At 40.5% G+C, this 12,802-nt stretch overlaps 1 protein-coding gene and 1 long non-coding RNA gene across 3 annotated transcripts in view; one reads left to right on the forward strand and one right to left on the reverse strand.

The window, feature by feature from the left end:
• LOC124267592 lies at window positions 1–8,154 on the reverse strand. Of its 2 annotated transcripts, none has more exons than XR_006896067.1 (2): window positions 7,836–8,154; window positions 1–60 (listed from the first exon to the last, which is right to left on the reverse strand). It is a non-coding gene; the product is annotated as an uncharacterized LOC124267592 (long non-coding RNA). The 2 variants fall into 2 exon arrangements; XR_006896066.1 differs by having other exon boundaries at window positions 1–142.
• The window catches only part of LOC124267591, a 26,239-nt gene continuing 18,567 nt past the window's right edge, over window positions 5,131–12,802 (forward strand). The window contains exon 1 of the mRNA XM_046702547.1: window positions 5,131–5,279. Within this exon, the coding sequence (XP_046558503.1) occupies window positions 5,207–5,279 (73 nt within the window). The 5' untranslated portion in view covers window positions 5,131–5,206. The remainder of the gene's footprint in view (window positions 5,280–12,802) is intronic.

The following is a 12,802-nucleotide window of genomic DNA, read 5'->3' on the forward strand; positions in this document are numbered from 1 at the left end:
TGTTTAAGATAGACACTTCCTCAGGATGAGACTTGATGTACTGTTTAAGATAGACACTTCCTCAGGATGAGACATGATTTTCTGTTTAAGATAGACACTTCCTCAGGATGAGACTTGATGTACTGTTTAAGATAGACACTTCCTCAGGATGACTAACGTTCACACACAAAGAATGCATGAACTCCAATAGTAATGTTTATGAACACTAATAGCAATGCATGAACTCCAATAGTAATACATGAACTCTAATAGTAATGCATGAACTCCAATAGTAATGCATGAACACCAATATTAATGCATGAACTCCAATAGTAATGCAAGAACTCCAATAGTAATGCATGAACACCAATAGTAATGCATGAACACCAATAGTAATGCATGAACTCCAATAGTAATGCATGAACTCAATAGTAATGCATGAACTCCAATAGTAATGCATGATCTTCCACTTTCCATACAATATTTACATTGTCGTTCAGTGTATCCCCACAATGAACTGCAAGTTTACATCTACTTCATCTGAAGCGAGTCATGCATGGCCTCAGATGTAGAGTGATGGAGGTGTAAAATATTGTTTTTATATTCAACAGAGATTTAAAATGCTTATAGTAAAATTAATCATATATACTGTTATATAGAACTACACCATGAGTGAGTGAGTTAAGTTTTACGCCTCACTCAGCAATATTCCAGCTATATGGCGGTGGTCTGTAAATAATCGAGTCTGGAACAGACAACCCAGTGATCAACAGCATGTGTGAACCAATTCAGCGAGTCTGACCACCCGATCCCGTTAGTCGCCTTTTACAACAAGCATGGGTTACTGAAGATCAATTCTAACCCCGAATCTTCGCGGGTCAGACTAAACCATGAGGGATGAAGTTTGCCCAAAAAAGTCATTTATATAAAAAGATGAATACATATCTTCACATTGCCATCAGTGTGTTTAACCATTCATATCCAAATCCAAGTTCAAACATTTTTTATATGAGTTGCCCATGCGACAAGTGTGGTCCAGTGATTTGAGCATTAAATGACAATGTTGATCAGGCAATCTGTGATCATCCAAATTCCGTATTTGATATAATATTTGAGCAGCATTCTTGTGTGGTATTCAAAATAGCATTGTTCCAAACCGTCGTGCATCTTTAATAATTTTACCATACCAACGTCTATATACCATCTTATAACTAATTATATATTATATAAATTTTGAGAGGTTATATTTCTTTTTATATCTGTACAGTGCCATAACGTCGTTACTCTGTCTAACAAGTGTATTTAGCGTCTCAGTTCAAGCAAGTTTAGGTGAGGTGAAATTGGGTTTAACGTCGTGCTTGAGAATATTTCGCTCATATGACAACGTGCATGCATGTGTATGTGCGGCTGCTTGTACTACTACTTAAGCTGGTTTATAGTGCTAGCCCACTGAGATACCATGCCGCAGTGATGCATGAATACCCCACTCAGACACATTATACTGACCCCAAGCCGACCAGTCCTTGTTGTACCAATTAATGCCGAGCGCCAGGCAGGGGACCAACAAGTACCATATTTTAAAGTCTTTTGGTATGACGCAGGCGGGGATCGAACCCGCGAACTTCCGCTCTCCGGGCGGACGCTCTAACCACTACACCACGGAGGCGGTCTAGCAAGTTTAGGTGTGAACGCAGTACGTACATACATGAGAAATATGTACAAGCCCTTGATGTATGCTAAGAAAAACTAGAAAACTGTGAGAAACACCTATAAGACTACGCCTATAATATTATTCCATTCGCTGCCATTGTGTTGACTTGCAATATGTACCAACATCCGATCACAAATACATTTGTAGGACTATAGTTCGTAAACGTAAGTGTAAAATAGTATTTGCATAAGGATCCAAGCTGCTAACCTTATATCCTTATTTGTTGTTAACATTCTGTCACCAGACAATACTGTTCATTTAGTTCTCAGTACCCAGTACCATTGGAGATGTGCCTATTGCATGTGCATTATTATCATTATTGCAATATGAATTGTAACTTGTATACTGGCCTATTCAGAAATAAATTCAATCTTGATAATCCCTGTGATCTGTGAGCTGGAGTCTAGGATACGGTGACAGCAAATTTGGATACGTTATTCAACGGGCAGTACTGTGTGTCTATAAATATTGACACGCCACAGAATAAGTCCCCACCCACTCGGATCCGATCATTACGCGCTCAACATTTATAGACGTGTGGGATGATACATACCAACATGAAACACACATCCTGGTTCTAACAACAGCGATTTATCCTCTGTGTCACGTCTCTTACACATCCACTGACTCACTGCTAGATCGAGCCATTCATCAAGCCATGTTTCCGACATTCCCTTGAGGTGTCACACATAAATAGTTCTATCAGTATAAACGCGTACATGAAATGTGGGTTCATAGCAATATAGGAATGAATAACTGAATGTTGAGCTTACAAATCTAATGTGTTCAAAATTGATGACCACTACCAACCCAGAACAAAAGGGTGAACCTAACCTCCTTAAAAGTACATCCTCACACACACACACACACACACACACACACACACACACACACACACACACACACACACACACACACACACACACACACACACACACACACACACACACACACACACACACACACACACACACACACACCAGGCCAAAGCCATTAATTATGAAAGGTCCCTTAGTGCGTGATGAGTGAGTGAGTGAGTGAGTGAGTAGTGATGAACTCTGGGTAACGTGTTTAATGCATGATGAACTCGCGTGTTGAATGAACGTGATAAATGTACGGTAGCGGGTTATGCCCTCCGTATCTATGCTTAGAAAACAATGTGTTGGGGGAGGTCACGCTGACCTGATTTTCCAAGAGTGTTCAAGGTAAAAAAATCGATAAAAATGCATATATTTTAACAGCAACGTATGGAATCCTAGAAGGGACATTGTCACGTAGTCGCATTGTCGTGTTGTCGCCCTCGCAAAAAGTGGCAAAATTTACCAAAGGGCAAGAACTCGAGAACGCGACAATGTCCCTTTTAGAATTACAGTACAACCAGAAATTACTGAGAATTCAAGATTGTATTTTTTTATTTTCTGTCACTCATTACTCGCGTATGAAAGTGTATATTAGCAGAACATAACTCCAGATTCAAAGACAGGTGAACAGTTAGTATTTTGTCAAGTCACAATGGGTAGCAATGCAGGCTTCATTGCGGCGGGGCATACTACTGATCAAAGAAGTTAAAAAGTCGTGGTCCATGCTGTCCCAATATCGGATGTCCCAATATCGGACCACCTCTTCTTTCATTTCAGCAATATTTGTCAGATTTTTCTTATTGACACTTTCCTTCATAAATCCCCAAACATTTTCTATTGGATTTAGGCCAGGGCTATAGCCTGGCCAATCTAATAATGTCATATTTTGGGTCCGAAACCAGGCCTGTTAATGCTTTGAACGATGTTTTGGGTCAGACGGAAGTAAATGTCCCTCGAGAATATCTGTGTACCGCTCACTGTTCATATTCCATTCAAATACACAGAGGGGTGTTGCCCTTAACACAGATATGCCACCCCACACGTTAAATTTCGGACTGTACTTTGGGCGCTGATACAAAGGTTTTTCAGTATTTTTGGTTCAGAATTTCAGTGTATTAGGAAACAGCCACACAGAACTTTCATCTGAGAAAATCACATTGTCCCAGTTAAATTGTCTATGCTGTAAGCACCAGTTCAACCTTCGCTCCTTTTTGTTCAGGTTTCATGATCGGTGATGGAATTCCTCGACTTTTCTGCCAACCCATTGCATGCAGCTCAGTTCTAATTGTCTCTTTACAGACAGCCACAGTTCCTCTATCAATGATATCCAGCCTTAAGTTTTCTAAACTCCTTCGTTTGGTTTTAGAAACAAGAATACCAAGCCGCCTCCTGTCACCAGCAGTCAATATTCTGGGCCTACCTGCGCCTCCCTGGTGCTCAATGCCATATCCATTTGCAACATTTTTCAAAACACGATAAACAGTGGATAAAGGGATGCCTGTTCTACTTGAAATCACTTTAGTTGATCTGATGTCCTTGTTATAATACTCTAAAATCAACTTCCCCTTCTCTAAATCATCCATACTGAGGATCACTGAAAATGTCGTCTGCTAGCATGGTCAAGGTTGTTTATACTAGAAATCCAATTAAACATATTCCTAAACTTCTCAATAATTTCTGGTCATACTATACATAGCAACGGGAACAGTTGAAAGAAATATGTTTCTTATTTCACGTCTGAATGATAGTTAGAACGAACCAAGCATGTCGTTCGGGGTGATGACATTGGCGACCGGTGACATCACAGCGTGCATTCATACCGTTCAAAACCACATATTTGCATTCGCGCTCGGTTACTTGAATAGAATTCCTATCGTCACCAGGTGCATTCAGTTGGAGTGTTTGCACTTTGATACAACACGAAAGAAAGATAAATCCTGGCTTGGTTTGGGGCGGTATAATTTGTCGCGATGCTTATCTGACACCATTGAAACGTTGCATTCAACGTTAGTCTTGGGCAGAGTTCATGGATGCGATCGTATCCAGTCTCCCTCTCTGATGCTCATTATGTCATCACTGGATTGTCACAATCGCAGGCCGCATCATATAACTTGACAACGTTGTATTCAACACGCTAAACATATAAAATTCATGTATTCACCTTTCGATATTTTTACAGACCGCGTCATATATATCTGGGGCTGGGATAGGCGGGTTTGTCTTCCCGTCCTCACTGACGTCGTGTTAAATAAAGATCGCCATTGCGCAGTATTGGGATTCCCCAGGTTAAAATAGACCAGTTGCTAAGTAAACAATCATGGATCCCGTTCAGTACATTAATCTAGGCCCCTTGTGAGATTCCGGTCGGAACTGAGTTCATTAGTCCATGCAAGTCACCACTTTCGATCAAGAAGAATTGGACGGCTGCAATGACATGAATGTGTTTCTAAAGAAAAGAAACTAGCAGTAAATGGGTCACCTGTTTCTAAAGTGTCAGTGGGTCAACTGTTTCTGGAAGGAATAGCGGTCCCGGTACCAATACCTGGTTGTATGTCACATATAGCCCATGTCTTTCCTTGTGATGGACGTGTAGATCGGATCTCTCCTCCACCTAGAGAGACCTGGAGAGCGCACGAACCACGCCCTAGGACGGGCCATGCCGGGATGGATGGGCCCAAGGACTGTCACGTTGATAATGCTGATGACTGTCGGCCTGCGCGTGGTCGCAGGTAAGTGAAACAACTTCAAACTGAAAACGAACAGCTCAGTGCTGGTTCAGTGAATCTACTGGATGGGGTTGGGGTGACGATGATTTATTTATTTATTATTTATTTATATACATATATTTATTTTATGTTTTACACATGTGTATGCCCGTTTTTATTATAATGGTAGCTACGCCCTGACACACATTGCGTGTCAGCGTGTCATGTGTTTCAACCCTACAGGTATTGTGTTGTGATTAGATCTTTGTGACTGTCCTTGGTTTAAAATGTCAGCGTGACTTTTTATCTGTGACGGTCGTGCATTTTTACATGAACTGGCCCTCTCTGCCGATTTTCACAGCGATTCTCACTATTTTATGTCACGGTTTCATTGAAAGTTAATCTCATTCTTTTGGGCGGTAGGTAGCCTAGTGGTTAAAGCGTCCGCTCGTCACGCCGAAGATCCAGGTTCGATTCCCCACATGGGTACATTGCGAGAAGCCCATTCCTGGTATCCCCGTGATCTTGCTTCAATATTGCTAAAAGCGGCGTAAAACCTAGCACTAACTGGGTGGATGGACAAGAGGAAGCCAGGGATTGTAAATCCAGACATGATTGATAAGAAAGCCAAATAGAAGCCAGGGGGAATAATTAGCACTAACTGGGTGGATGGACAAGTGGAAGCCAGGGATTGTAAATCCAGGCATGATTGATAAGAAAGCCAAATAGAAGCCAGGGGGGAATCATTAGCACTAACTGGGTGGATGGACAAAAGGAAGCCAGGGATTGATAATCCAGGCTTAGTTGATGAGGTAACAATAGTGGAATACAACAGGGTGGTAAGAAAACAAATGGAAGCCAGGCCTAATAGTAATAAATACAAGGACAAATAGACCAGCAGTGATGGTAAATTAAATTAATAAGTCCCAAGTGCTAGGCAGATATGTTCCCTGGGAACCGATGACATGTGTGAACCAAGTCAGCCAGCCTGACCACCCGATCTCGTTAGTCGCCTCTTACGACAAGCATAGTCGCCTTTTGTGGCAAGCATGGGTTGCTGAAGACCTATTCTACCCCGGATCTTCACGGGTAGGTTTTTCTTATATGCTAGTCATGTATACATAAATATAGACATGCTGTGTGAAGCATCAGTTTTGTAGATGAAATAACGTCGGTCATAAGGTAACTGAAGACAAGGTTACGTGTCCAAACACTGATCTTTCGCCAAGCACGGGTTACTGAAGAGTTAATTCTTACTCAATCTTCTGGTAATGTTTCAGAGTGGGTACACTGGTTGGTTGATGCTTGTTAAGGTGACATTTACAACTGATTCAGATTTAGGATTAAGTTTATTCAGTAATTCTGGCCTTAAGGCCTACATTACAATTGTTGATGTTACAAAATATTATGCAAGTCACGTGAACTTATGGTTACATTCATGGTTACATTTATGGCTACGCACAGTGAAAACATGTTTGAGATAAATTGCTACAGACTTAACAATCATAATATTCTTAGAATTTAACAAATTTGACAGTGAATGTTTGTCTAATACAGTGTTTGAAAGAAATGGCATATACTTTTTTCGCAAACTTAGATACTTGGTGCATACAAACATGACATGGAACTCATCCTCTATAGAGCCTGTAGTACAATTAGAACATATCAAATCATTTTTCCATTCTGAAGAATTACAATGTTTACGTGCCCTATTTACACAGAAATCATAAAAACCAATTCTTAATTTACATAAAGCTCTTATCAAAGATTTATCATGAAAATTTAAGATATACGATTCTGGTTCTAGCTACGACTTATGAGAGGCATACTATTCCAAATATCTAGAAGTACTAATGGACATAGACCACTCTTGAATGAAATTTTACAACTGATACTTTACAACTGAGCCATTGCTCGAAAAATATTCTGACATTAGGCAGTCGATGACAGTAAAAGTTCCCGAGAATTTATAAAGAAGGTGCAGATGTGCAAGCGTTGACCAATCAGAGGGCTTGCTTCGACCACACCCCCGTTTTGTCCGGACATATCGTCATCCATTTGTGTCAAGATCGTTTAGTTGAGTGTCAAAATCGGTTTCAATCGACTTGCAGAAATAACAATAAAGAATTGGTAGGTGTCATGAGTGGTGATCGATAGGCCAATCATCCATGGTTATGTTTATTAATGTTTTAATCGATTATATGCGATTGTAGAGTAGAGATCGGCAAAGCAGGCGGGTAGGGTACACCGAAGTGTCCGGCCTTGTCATGATGTATTGTACTGTGTAGCTTTTCGTGTCGGGGGTCATCTCCAAAAGAAAAAATCTTTACTCTTGGCAAGGACACGAAGCATTCGTCACCACTCGACCCTTTCCGTAACCGCTATTCGGCTTGTCCCGGAATAACACGAGTTGGTCACGAATGGGACACGAAGGCCTGAGGGTTACGTGTAAAACTAGGAACTGAAAGAATTTGAAACTATAACTCAAGAGTGGAAATTGATTCGATGGAAGGAAACGAAATAGGACTCTTGAGTTATAGTTTTAGAAAATAATGCCATTCAGAACAGTATCACTTAGACTTGATGTACTGTTTAAGATAGACACTTCCTCGGGATGAGACTTGATGTACTGTTTAAGATAGACACTTCCTCGGGATGAGACTTGATGTACTGATTAAGATAGACACTTCCTCGGGATGAGACTTGATCTACTGTTTAAGATAGACACTTCCTCGGGATGAAACTTGATGTACTGTTTAAGATAGACACTTCCTCGGGATGAGACTTGATGTACTGTTTAAGATAGACACTTCCTCGGGATGAGACATGATTTTCTGTTTAAGATAGACACTTCCTCGGGATGAGACTTGATGTACTGTTTAAGATAGACACTTCCTCGGGATGACTAACGTTCACACACAAAGAATGCATGAACTCCAATAGTAATGCATGAACACTAATAGTAATGCATGAACTCCAATAGTAATACATGAACTCCAATAGTAATGCATGAACTCCAATAGTAATGCATGAACACCAATATTAATGCATGAACTCCAATAGTAATGCATGAACTCCAATAGTAATGCATGAACTCCAATAGTAATGCATGAACACCAATAGTAATGCATGAACTCCAATAGTAATGCATGAACTCCAATAGTAATGCATGAACTCCAATAGTAATGCATGATCTTCCACTTTCCATACAATATTTACATTGTCGTTCAGTGTATCCCCCACAATGAACTGCAAGTTTACATCTACTTCATCTGAAGCGAGTCATGCATGGCCTCAGATGTAGAGTGATGGAGGGTGTAAAATATTGTTTTTTTATATTCAACAGGGATTTAAAATGCTTATAGTAAAATTAATCATATATACTGTTATATAGAACTACACCATGAGTGAGTGAGTTAAGTTTTACGCCTCACTCAGCAATATTCCAGCTATATGGCGGTGGTCTGTAAATAATCGAGTCTGGAACAGACAACCCAGTGATCAACAGCATGTGTGAACCAATTCAGCGAGTCTGACCACCCGATCCCGTTAGTCGCCTTTTACAACAAGCATGGGTTACTGAAGATCAATTCTAACCCCGAATCTTCGCGGGTCAGACTAAACCATGAGGGATGAAGTTTGCCCAAAAAAGTCATTTATATAAAAAGATGAATAAATATCTTCACATTGCCATCAGTGTGTTTAACCATTCATATCCAAATCCAAGTTCAAACATTTTTTATATGAGTTGCCCATGCGACAAGTGTGGTCCAGTGATTTGAGCATTAAATGACAATGTTGATCAGGCAATCTGTGATCATCCAAATTCCGTATTTGATATAATATTTGACAGCATTTGTGGTATTCTCGTATACAGAAGTCACTCCACCACACTCTCCCCAAACCATAGCATTGTTGTTTTCTTTTATCCATTTAAAAAAACAACAACCTTTGATATATTTTATGCCGTGCATCTTTAATAATTTTACAAAATACATTGTTCCAAACGTCTGCACCATACCATCTTATAACTATCATTAAATATATGATATAAATTTTGAGAGGTTATATTTCTTTTTATATCTGTACAGTGCCATAATAGCGTCGTTACTCTGTGTAACAAGTGTATTTAGCGTCTCAGTTCAAGCAAGTTTAGGTGAGGTGAAATTGGGTTTAACGTCGTGCTTGAGAATATTTCGCGACGTGCATGCATGTGTATGTGCGGCTGCTAGACTACTACTTAAGCTGGTTTTATAGTGCTAGCCCACTGAGATACCATGCCGCAGTGATGCATGAATACCCCACTCAGACACATTATACTGACCCCAAGCCGACCAGTCCTTGTTGTACCAATTAATGCCGAGCGCCAGGCAGGGGACCAACAAATACCATATTTTAAAGTCTTTTGGTATGACGCAGGCGGGGATCGAACCCGCGATCTTCCGCTCTCCGGGCGGACGCTCTAACCACTACACCACGGAGGCGGTCTAGCAAGTTTAGGTGTGAACGCAGTACGTACATACATGAGAAATATGTACAAGCCCTTGATGTATGCTAAGAAAAACTAGAAAACTGTGAGAAACACCTATAAGACTACGCCTATAATAGTATTCCATTCGCTGCCATTGTGTTGACTTGCAATATGTACCAACATCCGATCACAAATACATTTGTAGGACTATAGTTCGTAAACGTAAGTGTAAAATAGTATTTGCAAAATAACCAAGCTGCTAACCTTATATCCTTATTTGTTGTTAACATTCTGTCACCAGACAATACTGTTCATTTAGTTTTCAGTACCCAGTACCATTGGAGATGTGCCTGTTGCATGTGCATTATTATCATTATTGCAACATGAATTGTAACTTGTATACTGGCCTATTCAGAAATAAATTCAATCTTGATAATCCCTGTGATCTGTGAGCTGGAGTCTAGGATACGGTGACAGCAAATTTGGATACGTTATTCAACGGGCAGTACTGTGTGTCTATAAATATTGACACGCCACAGAATAAGTCCCCACCCACTCGGATCCGATCATTGCTCAACATTTATAGACGTGTGGGATGATACATACCAACATGAAACACACATCCTGGTTCTCACAACAGCGATTTATCCTCTGTGTCACGTCTCTTACACATCCACTGACTCACTGCTAGATCGAGCCATTCATCAAGCCATGTTTCCGACATTCCCTTGAGTGTCACACATAAATAGTTCTGTCAGTATAAACGCGTACATGAAATGTGGGTTCATGGCAATATAGGAATGAATAACTGAATGTTGAGCTTACAAATCTAATGTGTTCAAAATTGATGACCACTACCAACCCAGAACAAAAAGGGTGAACCTAACCTCCCTTAAAAGTACATCACACACACACACACACACACACACACACACACACACACACACACACACACACACACACACACACACACACACACACACACACACACACACACACACACACACACACACACACACACACACCAGGCCAAAGCCATTAATTATGAAAGGTCCCTTAGTGCGTGATGAGTGAGTGAGTGAGTGAGTGAGTGAGTAGTGATGAACTCTGGGTAACGTGTTTAATGCATGATGAACTCGCGTGTTTAATGAACGTGATAAATGTACGGTAGCGGGTTATGCCCTCCGTATCTATGCTTAGAAAACAATGTGTTGGGGGAGGTCACGCTGACCTGATTTTCCAAGAGTGTTCAAGGTAAAAAAAATCGATAAAAATGCATATATTTTAACAGCAACGTATGGAATCCTAGAAGGGACATTGTCACGTAGTCGCATTGTCGTGTTGTCGCCCTCGCAAAAAGTGGCAAAATTTACCAAAGGGCAAGAACTCGAGAACGCGACAATGTCCCTTTTAGAATTACAGTACAACCAGAAATTACTGAGAATTCAAGATTGTATTTTTTTATTTTCTGTCACTCATTACTCGCGTATGAAAGTGTATATTAGCAGAACATAACTCCAGATTCAAAGACAGGTGAACAGTTAGTATTTTGTCAAGTCACAATGGGTAGCAATGCAGGCTTCATTGCGGCGGGGCATACTACTGATCAAAGAAGTTAAAAAGTCGTGGTCCATGCTGTCCCAATATCGGATGTCCCAATATCGGACCACCTCTTCTTTCATTTCAGCAATATTTGTCAGATTTTTCTTATTGACACTTTCCTTCATAAATCCCCAAACATTTTCTATTGGATTTAGGTCAGGGCTATAGCCTGGCCAATCTAATAATGTCATATTTTGGGTCCGAAACCAGGCCTGTTAATGCTTTGAACGATGTTTTGGGTCAGACGGAAGTAAATGTCCCTCGAGAATATCTGTGTACCGCTCACTGTTCATATTCCATTCAAATACACAGAGGGGTGTTGCCCTTAACACAGATATGCCACCCCACACGTTAAATTTCGGACTGTACTTTGGGCGCTGATACAAAGGTTTTTCAGTATTTTGGGTCCAGAATTTCAGTGTAATAGGAAACAGCAACACAGAACTTTCATCTGAGAAAATCACATTGTCCCAGTTAAATTGTCTATGCTGTAAGCACCAGTTCAACCTTCGCTCCTTTTTGTTCAGGTTTCATGATTGGTGATGGAATTCCTCGACTTTTCTGCCAACCCATTGCATGCAGCTCAGTTCTAATTGTCTCTTTACAGACAGCCACAGTTCCTCTATCAATGATATCCAGCCTTAAGTTTTCTAAACTCCTTCGTTTGGTTTTAGAAACAAGAATACCAAGCCGCATCCTGTCACCGGCAGTCAATATTCTGGGCCTACCTGCGCCTCCCTGGTGCTCAATGCCATATCCATTTGCAATATTTTTCAAAACACGATAAACAGTGGATAAAGGGATGCCTGTTCTACTTGAAATCACTTTAGTTGATCTGATGTCCTTGTTATAATACTCTAAAATCAACTTCCCCTTCTCTAAATCATCCATACTGAGGATCACTGAAAATGTCGTCTGCTAGCATGGTCAAGGTTGTTTATACTAGAAATCCAATTAAACATATTCCTAAACTTCTCAATAATTTCTGGTCATACTATACATAGCAACGGGAACAGTTGAAAGAAATATGTTTCTTATTTCACGTCTGAATGATAGTTAGAACGAACCAAGCATGTCGTTCGGGGTGATGACATTGGCGACCGGTGACATCACAGCGTGCATTCATACCGTTCAAAACCACATATTTGCATACGCGCTCGGTTACTTGAATAGAATTCCTATCGTCACCAGGTGCATTCAGTTGGAGTGTTTGCACTTTGATACAACACGAAAGAAAGATAAATCCTGGCTTGGTTTGGGGCGGTATAATTTGTCGCGATGCTTATCTGACACCATTGAAACGTTGCATTCAACGTTAGTCTTGGGCAGAGTTCATGGATGCGATCGTATCCAGTCTCCCTCTCTGATGCTCATTATGTCATCACTGGATTGTCACAATCGCAGGCCGCATCATATAACTTGACAACGTTGTATTCAACACGCTAAACATATAAAATTCATGTATTCACCTTTC

This window comes from Haliotis rubra, unplaced genomic scaffold (assembly GCF_003918875.1).
Source record: "Haliotis rubra isolate DU_JTF1 unplaced genomic scaffold, ASM391887v1 Scf1320, whole genome shotgun sequence".
Classification (NCBI taxonomy): Eukaryota; Metazoa; Mollusca; class Gastropoda; order Lepetellida; family Haliotidae; genus Haliotis; species Haliotis rubra.